The 21,565-nt window shown below is 41.6% G+C and overlaps 1 protein-coding gene across 2 annotated transcripts in view; it reads left to right on the top strand.

Moving 5' to 3' along the window:
* The first annotated feature begins 9,312 nt into the window (after positions 1 to 9,312).
* The window catches only part of HNRNPLL (heterogeneous nuclear ribonucleoprotein L like), a 41,476-nt gene continuing 29,223 nt past the window's right edge, over positions 9,313 to 21,565 (top strand). Inside the window, exons 1-3 of one of the 2 annotated variants that reach the window (XM_073022930.1) lie at positions 9,313 to 9,420; positions 9,677 to 9,839; positions 20,921 to 21,039. In XM_073022930.1, the coding sequence (XP_072879031.1) occupies positions 9,410 to 9,420; positions 9,677 to 9,839; positions 20,921 to 21,039 (293 nt within the window). In that variant the 5' untranslated portion in view covers positions 9,313 to 9,409. Of the gene's footprint in view, positions 9,421 to 9,552; positions 9,840 to 20,920; positions 21,040 to 21,565 lie in introns of those variants that run through there. The other variant, XM_073022929.1, reaches the window with a different exon arrangement.

The following is a 21,565-nucleotide window of genomic DNA, read 5'->3' as shown; positions in this document are numbered from 1 at the left end:
GTTTCTGCTGCTAGGTTTGACTTTGGACGCATTATTTTTTCTTCTGTAACAATGGTTCTGGAGGTTCCAGGGTTCACTTATTAGTTTCCTGAGTATCAGGAAACATGGGGCGGTGCATCTACTTGGCCAGTGCAGATTATAGTTGGTATGGTGTGATTCTGGAGCTGGCCATGGAAGTGGCAGCCTCCTGATTGTGATGGCTTCCAGAGTGTGGTATGGTGGCGTAGTGCTGGAGCAGTCAGCTTCACAATGAACAACAGCACAGCTCTTCTGGTTCCCCAGTTCTGAGTTATGGTTTTGTGAGTCACTCCATTAGTAGTTTCAATTCTTTAAGTGCTTTAATACTTCTAGCTTAAACTAACCAGACTGGCTTCTGTTCTTTGCAACTGAACTTTGACTGATAATAGTTTGCTCTATTTGTTTTCAGGATCACTCATGTAGTCATTGATCTTTTAGCAAATATTGATTGAGGGCCTTCTTATAAATAGTTGGTAAGATAAATTTTTTTCCAGAGGTATAAAACAATAGTTTTAGTTTACACAAATTATAGGTTGCTTAAAAATTATATTTCTAGGGCCAGGCATGGTGGCTTACTTCTGTAATCTGAGCACTTTGGGAGGCAGAGGTGGGAAGATCAGGAGTTCAAGACCACCATAGTGAAACTCTGTCTCTACTAAAAATACAAATATTAGCTGGGTGTGGTGGAGGGTGCCTGTAGTCCCAGCTACTCAGTAGGCTGAGGCATGAAAATCACTTGAACTCAGGAGGTGGAGTTTGCAGTGAGCCAAGATTGTGCCACTGCACTGGAGCCTGGGCAATGGAGCAAGACTCAGTCTTAAAAAAAAAAAAAAAAAAGTTATATTTCTAGGAAAGTGTTTCCATCTAAATAAGGCAGAAAAATTAAAAGTTCCAATTCCAATGTACTTACCATAGATAGTTCATATGTCCTTATTGGTATAGTGAAAAGAAGATGGGAATTTAGAGACAAAAGATTAGTCTTTTTGAACTTCACCTGCCAAATGGAGACAGTAAGGACCTTCCCTGTTAGCTTATACAGTTTCTGTGAGAATCAAATTAAGCAATGTATGTGATACTGCTTTGTACATAGTAAAGTGCTATACAGTGCTGGTTATTTATTTGTAGTTAGTAATAATAGTAACTTTATTCTATAAAGTTTTTTACATCAGATGGTTATAATAGCACATTCAACATAAAACTATTTTTTGTCTAATTCCTCAATTAAGGGCAAATTCTTATTTTTTAAAGTTTTATTTTATTTTAATTTTAAGCTCTGGGATACATGTGCAGGATGTGCAGGTTTGTTATGTCGGCAAACATGTGGTATGGTGGTTTGCTGCACCCATCAACCCATCACCTAGGCATTAAGCACCGCATGCATTAGCTCTTTATCCTGATGCTCTCCCTTCTCCTGCCCAAATTCTGAGTTTTATATAATGATGTGCTTATAGGTAAATCAGAGAGTAATTACTCACTTTGTAAAGGAATTTCACTTTTGAAAATATTCACAATAGGAAAGTTTTTGTTAAAATGCATCTCTCACATTTATTACAATGGACTGATTTATAAATGTAAATGATACGCATTTTGGTACATCAAGTGCACAAAATGAACCATATCTATGCAGTTATTTGAAAAATGGAATTATATTTTAAAAATGATTTCATTTCAAATATGGGTGAGGAGCAGATCATATTATAGATCAGTCTTTTGAGACATCTTCATAGACATAATTTGCAAAGCTGACATGCTTTGTTTCATATGCTTCTTTTTCTTGTGGCAGAGAAAGAGAAGCTTAGTTTAGATCAACAAACATCTAGCCAGGCAATGTTCTAGGTGCTGAAGACACAAAGATGAATGAGATCAGTCCAGTCCAATCCTGTGCAATGAGGTAGTCATTTTTATGTGGCCATTGATCACTTAAAGTGTGGCTAGCATGACTGAGACATTGAATTTTACATTTTATTTAATTTTATTTAAATTTAAATAGCCACATGTGACCAGTGTCTACTATATTAGACAACACACATCTAGGCCAAACCTAGTAGCTGACTTGTGGTTACCGAAGAAAAGATGCATAGTTAAAAATACTTTTTTTCCTGTTTAAAATAAAGGTGACTGATATGGTTTGGGCTGTGTCCCCACCCAAATCTCAACTTGAATTGTGTCTCCCAGAATTCCTATGTGTTGTGGGAGGGACCCAAGGGGAGGTAATTGAATCATAGGGGCCAGTTTTCCCTATTGTCTTTCTCCCTCATTTTTTTTTTTTTGAGATGGAGTCTCACTTTGTCACCCAGGCTGTAGTGCAATGGTGTGATGCTAGCTCACTGCAACCTCTTGCTCCCAGGTTCAAGCAATTCTCCTGCCTCAGCCTCCCGAGTAGCTGGGATTACAGGTGTGGGCCACCATGCCCAGCTAATTTTGTATTTTTAGTAGAGATGGGGTTTCACCATGTTAGCCAGGCTGGTCTTGAACTCCCAACCTCAAGTGATCTGTCTGCCTTGGCCTCCCAAAATGCTGGGATTACAGGCAGGAGGCACCACGCCTGGCTGAGTGCTATTCTTATGATGGTGAATAAGTCTCACGAGATCTGATGGGTTTATATTTTTGCTTCTTCCTCATTTTCGTTTGCCACCACCAGGTAAGAAGTTCCTTTCACCTCCCACCATGATTCTGAGGCCTCACCAGCCACGTGGAACTGTAAGTCCAATTAAACCTCCTTTTCTTCTCAGTCTCGGGTAGGTCTTTATTAGCAGTGTGAAAATGGACTAATACAGTGACCTATTTTCAGAAAGTAAATGGCAACAAGGGAAACAATGATACAATTCTGTTTAAAATATGTCCTATTGATTAAAATGTTCCCTAACATATTCAGAATGCAAAGATATTGCCCGCTTCAGAAAGCTGAAGGTAGGGAGGGTGAAAAAACTGAGGTCTAACAAACCTACTTCATGTGTTATCTTTAGCATCCATTGTCCTTTTTATAGCTATCTCAGTATCAAAGATCAGGGAAGGATGAGCGAATTAGTAAACTTGCTTACAAGGGAAACTTCTTTGATGGGGTGAGATGGGCCATTCTCAAGATATTTTTAATTTGCTCAAATTAAAAGAGACAGAAAAGAAGAGTTGGGAGCTTAAAATTGAATTATTTTTCTTTAGGAGAATCAAAACAATAGAATATTCTGTGAAGTAATTGGGAATGATCAGTAGCACTTTTTTGTCGTTAAGTATGAGCAATTATTTGTTAATTTTATCCATATTTTCATATGCAAGGTGAATTTCATTTGGCAAATTCTATTCACTCTCAACTGTGGACAGAAATGCTATCATTTTGTTCTTTATTAACTTATAATGTATTAACATTTTTTTTTTTTTTTTTTTTTTTTTTTTTTTTTTTTTTTTTTGAGACGGAGTCTCTCTCTGTCGCCCAGGCTGGAGTGCAGTGGCCGGATCTCAGCTCACTGTAAGCTCCGCCTCCCGGGTTCACGCCATTCTCCTGCCTCAGCCTCCCAAGTAGCTGGGACTACAGGCGCCTGCCACCTCGCCCGGCTAGTTTTTTGTATTTTTTAGTAGAGACGGGGTTTCACCGTGTTAGTCAGGATGGTCTCGATCTCCTGACCTCGTGATCCGCCCGTCTCGGCCTCCCAAAGTGCTGGGATTACAGGCTTGAGCCACCGCGCCCGGCCAACATTATTTTTTAAATGTCTAAAGCAATATCAAGTCACACAAGTCAGAGGGAAAAGTGAAAATAATTTAAATATTATTTCTAAGACTAAGGTCAAATGGCTGTAACCAATAACAAGAACCTGAATTGGCTGGGTGCGGTGGCTCACGCCTGTAATCCCAGCACTTTGGGAGGCCAAGGCAGGCAGATTACAAGGTCAGGAGATTGAGACCATCCTGGCTAACACCGTGAAACCCCGTCTCTTCTAAAAATACAAAAAATTAGCCGAGTTTGGTGGCGGGTGCCTGTAGTCCCAGCTACTCGGGAGGCTGAGACAGGAGAATGACATGAACCTGGGAGGCGGAGCTTGCAGTGAGCTGAGTTCGCACCACTGCACTCCAGCCTGGGCGACACAGCAAGACTCTGTCTCAAAAAAAAAACCCTGAATTTCACCTTTCATTATCTGGTATATGAGTGAGCACTTCTAAGGTTAATCTTTTATTTTTGCAGATTTATCATAGTTTTTTTTAAAGAGGTCAAACACTGTGGCAGCTGGATTCACAGAGCAGCTGTGCATGACGATTCCTGATAGAGTAGACCACTGTGGTTACACTTGACTACATCTTGAGCTAATAGTGCTTGAGGCATTTCCTGCAGAGAGCATCCTCCTGGAACTGCGGCTTCTTTTGACCATAACTAAGCAAATATAGGTTGAATTAAAGGGGTTAGTTTCAGCAACAGTGCCACAGTGCTCTTTCTCAGTGATCTCTGTCAAACAAGTGGCATCGTCAGAAATAGCGCACTCTGGATTTAACAAAACTTCATAGAAACTAACTGATTTGTCTCTGAATAGCTGGATTTCATGTTAAGTATGTTTGTCTTAATCACAACACACCTCTATGGCTCTAATCCTTTGGAAGTGTGACTCACAATAAGATGTGCATGAAGATTTTACTAGACTTTTACAGGAGTTGAGGCAGGAAACAAAAGTTTTGCATATTCAATGAAATGGCAGCAATATTGGAAATTCAGTTTGGGTGTGAAAAACTAATTTGCATCTTTAGTTATTCAAATAATGCATCCATCAGAAAATGGCAACACTTTTCACATAATTTCTGGGGTTTTCTACAGAAATTAAGTTTAAGGCTAGGTGCAGTGGCTTATGCCTGTAATTCTATCACTTTGGGAGGCCGAGGTGGGTGGATTGCATGAGGCCAGGAGTTTACAACCAGTCTGGCCGACATGGTGAAACCCCATCTCTACTAAAAGTACAAACATTAGCCAGACATGGTGGCACATGCCTGTAATCCCAGCTACTCGGGAGGCTGAGGCACAAGGATCAGGAGGCGGAGCTTGCAGTGAGCCTAGATTGTGCCACTGCACTCCAGCCTGGGTGACAGAGCAAGACCCTGTCTAAAAAAAAAAAAAAAAAAACCAAGAAAAAAAAATTTAAAAATTAACACAAAACAGTGCATATTTGTAATTTCCTGTGGAAGTAAATTGAATTTCCTTATACAGATGCAAATGATGAAAACTATATTCAGCCTTTCCCAGGATTATAGCTACATAAACCCAGGTATAAATTAGTGAATGAAGCTGAGTTCAGTGGCTCATGCCTGTGATCCCAACGCTTTGGGAAGCTAAGGCAGGAGGATCTCTTGAGCCCAGGAGTTTGAGACCATCCGTGAGACCCCCGTCTTTATAAAAAAAAAAAAAATAGCTGGGTGCAGTGGTATGTGCCTGTGGTCCCAGCTACTTGGGAGGCTGGGGTGAGAGGATTGCTTGAGCCCAGGAGGTAGATGCTGCAGTTAGCTATGATTGTGCTACTGCACTCCACAGCCTGGGCAGCAGAGTGAGATCCTGTCTCAAATAAAGTAAGAAATAAAAAGGAGAAATTAGTGAACGAATTAGCATCATTATATAATAAGTGACTATAAATTAGATCTGTATGTCCATGGTAGTAAATAACACAATAATTAAATCATTGGTCTCCTGATGATGAGTACTGGCTCTGGAACCCGATTGCTGGGGTTCCAGTTCTGGCTTTTCAATTTATTAACTGCAGCTTTAGGGCAGGTTTACTTGTTTTCTTTTCTTTTCGGTTTCAACAGGGTTTCACTCCAACACCCAGGCTAGAGTGTAGTGGTGCAATCACAGCTCACTGCAGCCTGGACCTCCCTGGGCTCAGGCAATCCTCCCACCTCATCCTCCTGAGTAGCTGGGATTACAGGCACGCACCACCACTCCAGCCTAATTTTTAAAATTTTTGTAGAAACAGGGTCTTGCCACATTGCCCAGCTGGTCTCAAACTCCTGGGCTCAAGTGATCTGCCTGCCTCTGCCTCCCTCTGTGCCTGTCCTAAAATAGGTTTCTTAATCTCCCCTAGACTGTTTATTTAATTGTATAATGGGAAGAGTAATAATAATGCCTCTGGTAGAAGGCTTCTGTCAGAATTTATTGACAAAACCCTTTCAGTGGTTAGCACAGTGACTGGCACTTTAAATGTGCTATTAATTATTGTATGTGTGTTATTACATATGGATGCTTATAGCCTATCTCTTGGGTATAAGCCTTGTTTCCACAACTTGATTGCAAGCTTTGAGAGGGCAGGAACCCTCTCACATAGTCCTCTCATCACCTAGCACAGTGTCTTATAAATGTAATAGGTCAGTAACAAGATTTAAAACTAAAGGGCAATTTGAGGCTAGATTGATTATAAAGGCCCTTGACTCTCAATTTCCCTAGGCCTGCCCCAAGCCTGTTTCCTACTCCAGTATAACCAGAGTCCCCTTTGAGCTGTGGCAATGGGAGCTCTTGGTTGCTGCCTACTCGACAGCAGCCAATTCAGTCAAGCGTTCAGAAAATAGTCAAAGGTCTGAGGCCATAATGCATCAGAGGTTCCAGACAGTCATGGCATTTAGGAGCTGTTTCTGCTTTTCTTAGGTATTTCTGGCTATTGGGCAGTATGTAATTTGTCTCACCTAGGTGAAATCATGTAGAATATAATTTATGTCCTCCCTCTTTAGCTCTTCTCATGGCACGGTGATGAGTTAGCTAGTATTTTCCTTATCAAAGGACCTACTATCACTGTTTGAACAATTCATCTGCAACAAGCTCACATTTCACCCGTGGTCAACAAACTGACTGAAGTCCTTTAAAAATGCTTTCTGAGTTTTACTTCTAAAATTTTTTTTTTTTTTTTTTTTTTTTTTTTTTTTTTTTTTTTTAAACTCAACTGGACTATCACAAAAAGAACACAGTTTAATACTGGTACATATTGGCTTCCACCTGCTGTTTGTGAACGCTGAGCACAGCAGCCCTAGGTTTGGCAAGGCTGGGTTTCCTTACCCATTGGTGTGAGAGTTGCATTGTAACGTGGTATAATCCATAGGTTGAATGCAGGGCTTTGAGAGTTTAAAATATTTGCATCTTCACAAGAAATATTTGGAAAGTTTGTATAAGGCCTAGTAAATCCAGTTGTGAGTGAATAGAATTTACCAAACTAAATTCACCTAGCATATGAAAATGTACATAAAACAAAATTAACAGGTAGTTGCTCATACTTAGCAAAAAGATATTTAGTGCTTCTCATCACTCTCAATTATTTCACATAATATTCTATTGTTTTCTTTCTCCGAAAAAATAATTGTTTTAAGCTCTCGGCTCTTCTGCCTCTTTTACTTTGAGCAAATTAAAAATATCTTGGGAATGGCCCATCTCACCTCATCAAGGAAGTTTCCTTTGTATCAAGTTTATTAATTCGCTCATCCTTTCCTGATCTTTGATACTGAGACAGCTATAAAAAGGACAATGGAGGCTAAAGATAACACATGAAGTAGGTTTGTTAGACCTTTTTTTTGACCCTTGGTATCTTCAGCTTTCTGAAGGCCAGGTAATGCCTGCATTCTGAACATGTTAGGGGACATATGAATCCATAGGACATATTTTAAGCAGAATTGTATCATTGTTTCCCTTGTTGCTATTTTACTTTCCCAAACCATTGCAAAGCTTTTTGCCAATGACATTTTCTCATCTGCAGCCAGCTCTGTGGCTACCTTTTGCTATTTCTTCTGTCGACTTCCATTTTAATTTAAAAAATAAATTTATAATTTTTTTAGTTCTGTTTCGTCAATGTATACCTGCAGCCGCACATACATTTGATTATAGCTGCATAGTATGGAAAATCTTGCAATTGGATTCCAAAATGACAGGCGGTGTAATTTACAACGTACAAAAGTGTTACATTAAAGCACTCTCAGCAATAAATAAAAATAGCTTTTTTGGAGGAGGAAATAACTTTGGAGAGAACTAGGCTGGAGGAGGAAGCAATCTACACTGTTAGGAAAGGAACAGCCACATCTGGGGAAGCATCTGAGGGACAAGGACAACGGAAACACAAGAGGCTCTTGATCTCAGCTAATCCTCCAAGAGGCACCTGACAGGGGGCAGCTAGGTTACCTTGATTTGCCAGTTTCTCTCCTGAAAGATACACTGGACCTTTATTTCCCAAGGACTACTCATTCAGCATTGTTGAGTACCTAAACTGTGCTGGAGATTGCACAGGAACTGGGCTTGCAAAAATGAAAATTGCACACAGTTCCTGTCTTCAGGCGCTCCCAGAGTTTTTAAAACAGAACATCTTAAGAGGGAGTTATAAGGGGCCCTGTTACAAAAAGAGAGCAGCAACTAAAATCTTGGAAGAGCCCTCAGGACGCCACAGAGGAAGCAAGCTGTGGTCACATAATTTCCAAAGGCTTTTGTATCTTTCAGCAATAAATGATCAAGTGAAATACAACACTGTCCGGAAGAGAAAGAATTGGGATGGAGGATGAGATTTTATATGGAAGGACTCAAACATATTTAACTGGAGCAGGGACTTACAGGGACAGGCAAGTACCTTACATTGTCAGTAAAGGGCGCAGGTTATAAACGAGTTGTAACTGTTCAGACCTACGCGCGCCCGCGTGCAGCGCCTCCTGCCGACGCGCGCCTCGCAGCCTTCAGTCGACGCTGACAGCTGTTCTCCAACACCCAGCTAGGGGCGGGAGAGTCCGCCCACTTCTACCAGATTTTGAACACAAAACAGTGGAAAGACCACTTTCATGGCTCCAAGCCGTTTTCTCCCTTCATCGCCTGCACTTTTGGGGCTCTTTGGGGGGTATGTCTGCAGGGATTTTAGAGGTTTTCTTCCTCGTTCTCTTTTGAAGAGGTGATACAAAGCATTTAAATTAGCGGTAGGGCGGTTAACACCCGCAGCCCTGGCCTCCCTGCACTTCTCGTCGCTCGTCCGTGTTCACTCCACGCCTGGCCTCGGGTAGAAGCCGCACAGCGCCAACGGTCGCGGGGTCGCAACGGCTCCCAGGCGGCGCGCGGCGGACGTTGCGCGCCGGGCCTCGCAGGACGGCAGCGAGATCAGAAGGCGCGGGGAGGGAGGCGAGGCCGAGCCGCGGCGGCTTTTGACGAACGGCCCTCACAGCCAATGGAAAACCCGGTCGACTTTCCCGCCCCTGCCAATAGGGAGCAGGACCCGGGCCGGGGGGGCGCTTCCCGCAGGCTGCGGTGGATTCGATCCTGAGCGACGACCGCGAAGGCGGGGGCGGAGGCTCGGCCTGCGCAGCTGGGAGCGGCTTAGGGGAGGAGGGAAGACCGGAAGCCACGGTCGCGTCCCCATCCTTAGATTCGCTCCTCCGGGCAGGGAGCGGAGACTGAGGAGGAGGGAGAGGCTGGATGTTGGCTCGGTAATTGAGGGGAGCGGCCGCTCCGGAGCCTCCTCCCGGGGCGCCCCCCTCAGTCCGTCCGCGCTTCTCAGCCGCCCGTCTCCTGGCCGCGCAGTCCCCGCGGACGGCCGGGCCGCAAAGACCCTCGAAGAAGAGGCGCTGCCGGCGGCGAGGACTGGCCGGCGGCATCCGAGGCGCGCGCCCCACCGCCACCCCCACCCTCCTGCCCGCCAGTCCCTCCGGCCGCCGCCATGTCCTCCTCCTCTTCCTCCCCCAGGGAGACGTACGAGGAGGACCGGGAATACGAGAGCCAGGCCAAACGTCTCAAGACCGAGGAGGGGGAGATCGACTACTCGGCCGAGGAAGGCGAGAACCGTCGGGAAGCGACGCCTCGGGGCGGGGGCGATGGCGGAGGCGGCGGCCGGAGCTTCTCCCAGCCGGTAACAAAGCGCGGCCCCCCTGTCCGCTGTGCCTGGCTGCTCCCCGGGAAGCAGGGCCGGTTGGCGGGGCCTCGGTGCGGGGCCTCCCGCTCGCTTTATTAGCCTTTTCCGCTGCGCGGACCCGGTTGGCGAAGCGCCCACTCTTCTCTTTGGGGCTTGTATTCTGGCCTCTACCTGTTTCCCGCATCCCGACTGCGAACCCGGCCCTGTCTTGGCCGCAGGCCCCACAGCGAGTCCACTGCCGGGCCCTGAACTTGGGGAGGGTCGCGGCGCGGCGGCGGCGGGGAGGCGTCGCTTCCGCTCTGGAGGGTTTCGCGGCTCGGAGAGCTCTTTGTTAGTTTAACTCCTCGGGCTCGGGGCCAGCGTCGGGACCACCGGTTCCCTTCAGCCCCTCTGCCCGCAGCATCCGCGCGCTGGTCACCATCCCGGGATGGTTGCGTCGGTTCCACCGGGGGCTCTCCGCCTCGCATCTATGGAGAGCCGCAATTAAATAACAGATTATGCCTTGGCGTTCACATGCTAGTTCCTTTGAAGGTTTCATTTAAAAAATTTTAAAATTAAACTCTTTATAAGCATGGCGTGCATCCTTTGCTCTACCCAGTTTTGTGATGATTGCTCAGTGCACTTTTTACCTGTTCGGTTACAACACTTTAACAGAAGTGTTGGCAGCTGTTGGTACACACCTACCTTCAAGTAAAACAAATCTTAAAATTACTAAAGTTTCTCATTGGTAATTTATTCCAGATTTGCCCCATGAAAGGATGAACTGAGCTAAGGGCTGCATTAAACGCACATTCCCAGAGCCTTGTCTTTCTCTTACCAGAAATGTTAGCGGGAGACAGAAGGAATGCGATCATTTTGTCCACAGCAAGTAGTTAGCTTCAGTTGGATGGAGACTTTAAGGAAACAAAGCGGAGCAAACGTTATTGCCCTTTTTTGGTGCACTTAAGCTGTTTTAATGACTTAGATGTTTTTTAAACATTTAACACATGTGAATTGTGATGAATTCTGCAAACTTTAGCAGAATTACGAAATTGTACACATATATCCTACTATTAGGTTAAAAGGATTTTTACCTTACCTTTTAAAAACAAGACGCGCATTAGAAGCCCTTTATAGCCGTTTGAATTTTTAAATAAAAATAAAAAAGGCTGGTCAGTAGTCCCCAGCGTTACAGTTTCCAGTTACCAGGATGTGAGGGCGAACTTTGCAACACATTTAAAAAAGGAACTTTTTCTCTCAGTCTTACGGTGTTAGCTATTACTTTAGATTTTTGTGCCTAGCTGTTTGAAATATTCAAAATGTAACTTGGAAGTATGAATGAAGGAAATGCATTTTTTCTTAGGAAGTTTCAGTTCAAAGCCAACTCTTGTGGAAATTGGTAACAGGAATATAACTGATACTTAGATGTATTTGTTCAGTGTACCGCGTTGCTAGAAATCTTGCTTGAGTTTTTGTGTAGCATCATGAAATGTCTTCAAGCATTTTGGAAAAATACTTAAATCAGTTTATAAAAAATTTGTTTTTGAAAACAGATAAAGCGTTAAATCAGTAGTATTATTTTGGATATTGGGAAGAAAATAACATAATTAATGTATCCAAAGCGAAGTGTATGGAGCGGTGGAAATGGCACCGAGTAGGGTTTGGGAACGGTCAAGAGTCTAGTCTTAGCATACATTTTTTTTTTTTTTGAGAGGTTCTCTCTCCATGGTCCGGAGCTGGAGTGGAGTGCAGTGGCGCATGATCACGGCTCACTGCAGCCTTGATCTCCCTGGCTCAAACAATCCTCCTACCTCAGCCTCCCGGGTTGCTGGGACTGCAAGCCCGCATCACCACGCCGGGCCAATTTTTTTTTTTTTTTTTTCTGTATTTTGTAGAGAAGGGGTTTCACCATGTTGCCAAAGCTAGTCTCTTAACCCTTGGGCTCAAGAGATCCACCTGACTTGGCCTCCCAAAGTGCTGGGATTACAGCCTGAGCCACAGCACCTGGCCTTAGCATACAATTAATGTGAGTATGAGAAAGTCAGTTTACTACTCTGAGTTCTCTTAGTCTGTAAAATATGAAGGTTGAAACACATACCTTTTTTACCCGAAGCTGTAGTTAAGTGATTAACGTAATGCTAATGCTGCTTTTAAGTTACCCAGGCGGGAACTGATACAAGCAGATTGAGGTATAACTTTTAATGTTTTGTTTATCTTACTACTGATATGTTTCTTAGGAAAGGGTGACTTGTTTTCATTTAACAGTAAAACCATTATTGTACTATGAAATCTAATGAAGACTTGTTTATCTTGTTTTTAAATATTTTTCATGTAATTTTTTGATACTGTTTTGAAATCGTGGCAACTATGGAAACCTATACATAATAAAATTCTATTATTAGGATAGGCATTCCCCGGATAGAAGTTTACTGTCTTGTGCTTCTTCATTCGGAGATTTGGTAATTCATTGTAACTGAAAAGGGTTTTGCACAACTTCAGTGGTCCTTCAGCCGAGAGAAGAAATACCTTTGTGGTCAGACTGTTAAAGTAAATGCAGATTAGGTACAATGATGGCATTCTTTTCAACTCTAGTTGGAAGTTTGTAAAGTGCAAAGTAAGCCTTTGAAGATTTACATTGTTTGGTTTTTTTATGATTAACGTTGAGTGCTTTGGTAATATATTAACTAGATTTAAAGAGGAAAATGAATATTTAAGAAAAACATTGTGGTTCTACAAAGGCTCTTAACTTAAAAATTAATGGACAATTGTGAGTGATGATTATGTTGAAGGTATAAAGAGAAATGAGAGAAGAGTTAGTACTTTAGATATGAGAAAACACCCTTCAAATTTATGTCTTCTGGTACCTTTTTTAATAGAGCAAAAAACTCCTAGGGTTAGGGTTTTTCACATTCATTGAGCTGCATTGTTGAATAAAGCTTGATTATAGAGGTTCCTGCCACATATTGTACAGTTATTTTTCTCTTGTGGAGTAGTGTTCTTAAATTTAATAGGCATGACCTTCAAGATCGTATTAATAGTAAGTTTCTGTATCTTCTTACTTTTAAGAAGGCAGCTTGACTTGCAAATATTAAGGCTTCACTTGGCAAAACCACTTGAGTAGTAAGTTTCTGTATCTTCTTTTAAGAAGGCAGCTTGACTTGAAAATATTAAGGCTTCACTTGGAAATATTAAGGCTTCACTTGGCAAAACCACTTGAGGAATTGGAATGGAGTGCTAATTTATTTTGGAGATTTTAAAGTTTTTCTTTTTTCTGCTAGTAAATAAATAGGCAAATCAGATATTAGGTGGTTTGTTTGCTGATGAAGTGAAAATTTGTTTCTCAACTTTTAATAAATAGATGTGAAAGATGGCAGAATGCCAAGATAAAATTGTAGCTCCTAGGATTTCGAAACAAAGAATTATACAGCACATGGAAAATCCAGTTTTAATTCAAGATACACTATTCTGTTACACTTGCACAATGTATATTACAGATGATAGCAATATTACTGTGATCTATGAGATGCATATGGGTTGGGAGATGGGATGAGGTCACTTAGCTCCCACAGGAGAAGTTTAGAAGACTGTGTAGTAACTACTTCCTGGAAATAAAATAGTTAAAGGATGTGTGCCCCAGAGGTAAGTGCCAGAGCCTGAAGCTTGCATAGCAGTAGTGTCTTGTGTCTCCTCCAGATAAGCTGTTCTAGTAGAATGAGGATTTTTAGGCCTAGTTTGGGGAAAGAAATGAAAAGTAGTAGGTTTTACCATCTTTTGGTTTTAGACTGTTTCTTCATGTTAGTACGTTACGGTGAAAAGAGCTGTTCATAGAGCCAGTAGCACAATCAAGGCGAGTGTATTGGCTCTGTTAACAAGCTTTTTCACTTAACCTTCCTGGAACTCAGTGATCTCTAATCTCATTTAAAACATGATAATTGAGCTTCTACCATGTATCAGGTGATGGGGCTATGATAGTGAAAAAATATTAGATATCTAAAAATCTGTGGTTCTATATCATGTATTGCATTTTTTGCCTCCATGAAATTGAATCCAACTTTCAGGACTTACAGTCACAGCAACAACTTAAATGAGCTTAAGGAAAACAAAAAGGGAGCGGGGTAGAAGATTTATTGGCCTGTGTAACTGGGAAAGCCAAATTGTGACACTGGTTTTAGGAATGGCTGGATCCGGGGATTGAGATGATGTCATAGAGACTTGATTCTCCTTCCATGTTTCAATTCTCCTCTTCTCTTGTGTAGTGGTAAAGCTAGGCTGACGTTCTTATAGCTAGCAGCTAAAGAGCATCCTGTCTTTCCCAGCCTGTATTTATCCCTTCTTATCAAGCATTTTTGATCTTCCCCTCTTCCCCCATCTAATTAATCACCAGGCCACCTCTGAGGTTGAGGAGGCATGACCGTGTGATTGAAAATACCCATGTATAATAATAATACGGAGTTGTTTTTATTGGTTTTTTTTGAATGTTTTTATTTTTAAGCAGAAGGGGTAAGGAGTTCTGGGTAGGCAAAACCAAATGATTCCTATTATATGAACAACAACAAAAGTTTGTTTTTTAAAAAGTTACTTCACTCATATGGCTATGATTTTACATCTTTGCTCTGTTATGTGATCAAATGTACTGAAAAACTTAGGATAGGAAAGTTAGTTTCCCCATATTTTAGATGTGCTTCTTTACAAAGAGGAAAAGACCTGGAGACGTAATTATTTAATTTAGTAAGGAAAAAGTGTGATTAAACATTGTGTGGGTTAAAATGATATTTACAGCTGCCCATTAAAACTTTGTCCCTTGATCTATATGAAGTGTCCAGAGTAAGATAGGCGATGGTTTTATGTCTGGAAATACTGTACCCATTCTTGGGACTACACTGATAAATTTTAACGTATCCAGACAAAGCTTACCGGAATGGAGAAGGCACTACAAGTTGCATCATGAAAGGAATGACAGAAGAACCTGGAGGATATTTCGCCTGAAGAGTAAACTTAGGTGTGACTTAATAAATCATTACAAATATTGGTAATTGAAAGATGATGTAGAAGAGGGAAATGTAGATGAGGTAGGGTGTGCTAACTAATGTTTATTGAACCTTTTTTATACTGTACTGAGCTTTTCTTCTCTTCAGTAGAGTTTAGTCCTTAATCTTCAGTAGTCAAAATTAGCATTTAATGTTAGTATTTCTGTGAAGAGGGAGTAGTGAAAAAAAAAAAATTGTATTATTAAGAGTTTGTTCCTGAAATGGCCTTTGAAGGGGTGAGAATTTGAAATGTCTGTAAGTAGACAGGTCTAGAGCCTGTAGTAGAGACCAAATAATGCCGCCATTATAGTTAACCCAATTGACCTAAAGAAGAGATTATGCAAGTTTGTAAAGTGAATGTATGTTGCAAGCATGCCTTTGTTTTCTGGATACGCAGCTGGTCTGGTAAGCAATAAAGATAGAAACGAGAGAGCCTAGATAACTAAACATCTGAAATGGAAATAGCTTGGGCTCCTGTATGAGGAAAGATTAAAAGACTCCTTAAGTTGGAGAAGACGTGACCACAATATTAATATATTGATGGGGAGTAAAAACAAGACTGATTTGTTCATTAGTTTAGGAGTCAGCTTCATAGTATGATGCTTAAAAGAGATTATTTTAGAGTAGGTAAAATAATCTCTACAGGCTGGACGCTGTGGCTCACAGCTGTAATCCCAACACTTTGGGAGGCTGAGGTGGGTGGATCACTGGAGGCCAGGAGTTCAAGACCAGCCTGGCCAAAATGGTGAAACCCTGTCTCTGTTAAAACCACAAAAATTAGCCGGGTGTGGTGGTGCATGCTTGTGGTCCCAGCTAGTCGGGAGGCTGAGGCAGGAGAACTGCTTGAACCTGGGAGGCAGAGGTTGCAGTGAGACCTTGCGCCACTGCACTGTAGCCTGGGCGACAGAGCGAGATTCTGTCTCAAAAAAAAAAAAAAGAAAAGAGAAGACTCTACAAATGACACCAGATTTCTTGTCACCAGTATATAGTACAGGTAAAGAAAAGAAGTGATTTAAGAAGAGTATGAGTATTTTGGGGGAAAAAGAGGGGGAAAACGAAGCTCAGGAGAGGATGGTAGACAGATAGTTTGAAAAGATATCTTTGATATATTGGTTTTATATTTGGAAACAACCATGGGTTTTTTTTGTTTTTGTTTTTTGTTTTTAATAAAACACTACAGAAGGAATGAGAAAATTGTGTGTTAAAGAAAAGGGGACCTAATTTAAAAATAGAAGTATCAAGGTAGATAAACTTATGAATGGCAGATTCATTGAGTGGGAATAAGGGAAGTACAAGGCGGTGAGGGGTATGTTTTCTGCCTTGAGGTTGAGACAATCATATCTTCCCCTAATTACCATACTGAGTATATTTAACTTTGTCCAGCTTTTTTTTTTTTGAGATGGAGTCTCGCTCTATCGCCCAGGCTGGAGTGCATTGGCGCAAGGTCTCACTGCAAGCTCTGCCTCCGAGGTTCATGCCATTCTCCTGCCTCACCCTCCCAAGTCACTGGGACTACAGGTACCTGCCACCATGCCCGGCTAATTTTTATATTTTTAGTAGAGATTGGGTTTCACCATGTTGGCCAGGCTGGTCTCAAACTCCTGACCTCAGGTGTTCTGCCTACCTTGGCCTCCCAAAGTGCTGGGATTACAGGCGTGAGCCACTGTGCCCAGCCCACATCATCCAGCTTTTAAGTGATGACTGTGGTTTCAGTTTATTCTACTTAGGAAATATAATTTAATAATAATATATTAAAATGAGATTTTTTTGAGAGATCTAAAAATCGATTATATAATCCATTTCTTTGTAAGAAGAGCAATTTGAAAAATAGTTATATTTTTTAGCACTATACTCATGATAGTGGTTACCTATAATGGGAAAGGAAGGGGATAGTAAGAGGAGATGCGATCAATTTGTGTTTTTTTTTTTTTTTTTAAGACAGGGTCTTGCTCATCACCCCGGCTAGAGTGGCAAGATCTTGGCTCACTGCAACCTCCACCTCCTGGGTTCAAGCAGTCCTTCCACCTCAGCCTCCTGAGTAGCTAGGACTACAGGTGTACCCTACCACGCACAGCTAATTTTTTGTGTTTTTGCTAGAGACTGGGTTTTTGCCAAGTTGCCCAGGCTAGTTTCAAACTCCTGAGCCTCGAACTCCTGAGCTCGCCTCTGCCTCCCAGAGTGCTAGGATTGCAGGCATAGCCACCACACCTGGCCAATAATGTTTTATTTATTAAATTGGATGGTGGGTTCGTGGGTATTTCTTTTTATTGAGACAGAGGCTCTGTTGCCCAGGCTGGAGTGCAATGGTGTGATCTTGGTTCACTGCAACCTTTGCCTCCTGGGTTTAAGCAATTCTCCTGCCTCAGCTTCCCGAGTAGCCACAGACGTGCACCACCACTCCCAGCTCATTTTTGTATTTTTAGTAGAGATGGGGTTTCGCCATGTTGGCCAGGCTAATCTCAAACTCCTGACCTCAGGTGATCTGCCTGTGTTGGGCCTCCCAAAGTGCTGGGATTACAGGTGTGAGCCACTGTGCCTGGCCATGGGTATGTTTAATAAAGTTCTTCATACCTTTTTGTAGGCTTTAAATATTATAAAATAATTCTGCAACTTTTTATTACATAAAATGTTAAACTTACGCATACCCTTCACTTAGATTCAGCAGTTTTTAACTTTTTGCTGTGTGGGGTTTTTATCTCTACATCTGCATATCTATATTTATATACATACTTTTTTCCCCTAAACTCTTTGAAAGTAAATTTCAAACATGATGACATTTCATGCCTAAATATCACAACATTCTTAAGAATAAGGATGTTCTTTTATATAACCATTACTATTTTCTTAAAGACCGTGATAATTAATTCTATTACATGATAATTAATTCTATTATGTTAACCTAATATCCAGTCTGTATTCAGATTTCTTTAGTTGTCCCTAATACGTATGTGTTTGACAGTAGTTTTAACTATTGTATAATAAAGGCTCACATACAGCGTTTGTTTTTTTTTTTGAGATGGAGCCTCACTCTGTTGCTCAGGCTGGAGTGCAGTGGCGCAGTCTCGGCTCACTGCAAGCTCTGCCCCCTGGGTTCATGCCATTCTCCTGCCTCAGCCTCCCGAGTAGCTGGTACTACAGGCGCCTGCCACCATACCCTGCTAATTTTTTTGTATTTTTACTAGAGATGGGGTTTCACCGTGTTAGCCAGGGTGGTCTCGAACTCCTGACCTTGTGATCCATCCGGCTCAGCCTCCCATAGTGCTGGGATTACAGGCGCGAGCCACCACGCCCGGCCATCATTTGGGTCTTTTTTTTTTTGAGATGGAATCTCACTCTGTCGCCTAGGCTGGAGGGCAGTGGCACAATCTCGGCTCACTGCAACCTCCGCCTCCTGGGTTCAAGCAGTTCTCTGCCTCAGCCTCCCGAGTAGCTGGAATTACAGGCATCCTCCACCATGCCAGAGACGGGGTTTCACCATCTTGGCCAGGCTGGTCTGGAACTCCTGACTTTGTGGTCCACCCGCCTCAGCCTCCCAAAGTGCTGGGATTACAGGTGTGAGCCACCATGCCTGGCCCAGCATTTGGTTGCTGTGTCTCTTAGTCTCCATATGGAATCTTCCCCCCACTGTTTTTTGATACTAACTTTTTGAAGAGTCCAGGCCAATACAGTTTTCTGTTGCCCTTTTATTTTACCTTTGTCACCTGATTTCTAAGAATGGACTGATATGATTCTCTTAATTATATCTTGCAGATTATTATTGTCTAATTATTTTGAGAGTAAAACTTGTTATTCTTTAAATACATGCTCTGTTTGGCAGGTAGGTATTATTTAGAGCTCTTCCTGCTTTATTCATTTCCAGTTATATTTAAGAATGTAATGATGATATGCACATTTGATTGTTCATTGTTAATGTTGCTTAAGAAAGTGTTGTTTTTTTTTTTTTTTTTTTTTTGAGACAGAGTCTCTGTCAGTGGTGTGATCTTGGCTCACTGCAAGCTCCGCCTCCTAGGTTCACACCATTCTCCTGCCTCAGCCTTCTGAGTAGCTGGGACTACAGGCGCCCGCAACCACGCTCGGCTAATTTTTTTGTATTTTTAGTAGAGACGGGTTTCACTTTGTTAGGCAGGATGATCTCGATCTCCTGACCTTGTGATCTACCCGCCTCGGCCTCCCAAAGTGCTGGGATTACAGGCATCAGCCACCGCGCCCAGCCAGAAAGTGTTGATTTACTTAGGGTATAGTCAGAATGATTCATTTCAAATTTAGTGGCATGTAAGGGATATCTGTTTAACCATAGGAAAGATGGGGTATAAGCAATTCAAATAAATTCCAACGATTGAATTAGTATTGGCAAAGAACTGAGTTTATTTTTTGGATTTGACAGTAGCCTGAGTAGCTCTCTGGTTACTTCATATATTTAAATCAGTTCCTGTCTTTCAGCTGTGACATAAATTTTTACTGGCAGGGCACTCCATTTGTTATATTTTCCTAACAGTCTTTATAATAATGAAAAATCGGTGAGTCATTTAAAATAGCCTTAATGAGATTTAATTTTCTTAAAACAATTGTTAAATTTTAATGGCAAAATAGTGCTTTCAGATTAGTCTGGTTATGGAGAAAAAAACTTTAAAATTTTTTTGTATAGACAAGGATGTACATGGTGAAAGTCATTTCTGAAGTTACGATGCAAGAGAAGTGCCTGATGGCATTTGTAAATACAGATCTTTGTCTTAATGGAACTTGAATAAGTAAATGAAAGCTATTTGCATTTTCAAAGTAATTTTTACAGATAACTATGTTTAAAAATAAACTTTAAGACCATATTACATTTTTAAACATCCTGCCCTGCGTACTCGAAGATACACAATATTCCGTAGATGCCCAGGAGAGCTTGCATTTTTGAGTAGTTCTTGTTCATCCCCCTGCCTTGCAAAGATAGTACCCCTGTATAAATTTTAGTTGTCATGTGTTTAATTAATTTATGCTAAGTGAGTATCTTCAAGTTATAGTGGGACTGGATAACCAATTAAACAAGAACAAAAGATGATACAAATCTACATTACAGGAAAGATAAGAATATTATCTTCATGTTGAGGAAAAATTTTTAATTGGAACTTTTTGTTCATTTGGACTAGTTGAGATTTTGATTTTATGGAGGTAAGACTGAAATGAGTATCAAATATGCTTCCAGTTGTAGCATGCCCTATGTATCTGCTAAATTTTCTTTCTGAGATTTTCTTGAAGTGGAAATGTTATTAAATAATATCTTTGTACTTCTTACTGAGATAGAATACTCCCTTTTTAGAGATTAAAAATTTTAAAACAAACAATTGATTATTTTATTCTCATATCCTTTTGCTAACTTGTGAATTGCGATTTGGTTTGGGATTTTAAAAATGTTTACTTTTTTTAGAGGCGGAGTCTCGCTCAGTCGCCCAGGCTGGAGTGCAGTGGTATGATCTCGGCTCACTGCCACCTCCGCCTTCCGGGTTCACGCCATTCTCCTGTCTCAGCCTCCCAAGTAGCTGGGACTACAGGCGCATGCTGCCACGCCCGGCTAATTTTTTGCATTTTTAGTAGAGACGGAGTTTCACTGTGTTAGCCAGGATGGTCTCGATCTCCTGACCTCGTGATCCGCCCGCCTCGGCCTCCCAGAGTGCTGGGAAAAATGTTTACTTTTTAAGCAGATTTGAATTTACTAAAAGATGCAATTCAAGTTAGACTTAAAATTTTTTTTTCTTTTTTTAAGACAGAGTCTCACTTTGTCACCCAGGCTGGAGTGCAGTGGCACAATCTCGGCTCACTGCAAACTCCACCTCCCAGATTGAAGCCATTCTTCTGCCTCAGCCTCCACGGTAGCTGGGACTACAGGCATGTGCCACCACTCCTGGCTAAGTTCTGTATTTTTAGTAGAGATGGGGTTTCACCACGTTGGCCAGGCTGGTCTTGAACCTCTGACTTCAAGTGATCCGCCCACCTCCACCTCCCAAAGTGCAGGGATTATAGGTGTGAGCCACCGCGTTCAGCCTTAGACTTAAAAATTTTTAACTAGAAATTATTTTCTCTTGCTAGGAGGCAGGTGGAAGTCATCATAAAGTTTCTGTTTCACCCGTCGTCCATGTTCGAGGACTCTGTGAATCTGTGGTGGAAGCAGACCTTGTGGAAGCGCTGGAAAAATTTGGGACAATATGGTAAGGACGATAGGGACTTCATGTAGATTGAAAACAGTGTGGCAGAATAATCCTTGCTTGCTTGTTACAAGCCTTGATGTTTAGCATAGTAAATATTGTTTGTATATATAAACAAAGTAGGATCTATTGTTTGCCTATGACTGTATTTCTTTGGAATGTTTTAAGCCTGCTATTTTTAACCTTCCTGGGTGATGCATGGATGTATTTTTGTGGAGCTATGATCACTTCTCACTCCCCAGCAAAGTTGTATAAAGAAATTATGTGCACTTTTCATCTGATTTTCAAATGGGTACATGAGTCCTGTTCAAACACTCTTTAAACCAGTGAGTTGATTACACGCTTCATCTTCAGAGTTTCAAGTAGTGATGCTTAAATATTGATTTTTTTCTTCCTGATTTTGGAATATTTAGGAATTGGCAACTAAAAGTAAATAGATTAAGGGTAGACATTATTTGTTTGGGTGCATATTTGTGTAAGTTCTTTTGTTTATGTGCATACTACTATGAGTTCTTTTTATTTTTTGAGA

The sequence above is a fragment of the Chlorocebus sabaeus genome, chromosome 14, assembly GCF_047675955.1.
Source record: "Chlorocebus sabaeus isolate Y175 chromosome 14, mChlSab1.0.hap1, whole genome shotgun sequence".
Classification (NCBI taxonomy): domain Eukaryota; kingdom Metazoa; phylum Chordata; class Mammalia; order Primates; family Cercopithecidae; genus Chlorocebus; species Chlorocebus sabaeus.
Note: the sequence above shows the minus strand (reverse complement) of the source record. Positions and strands in the feature narration are given on the sequence as shown.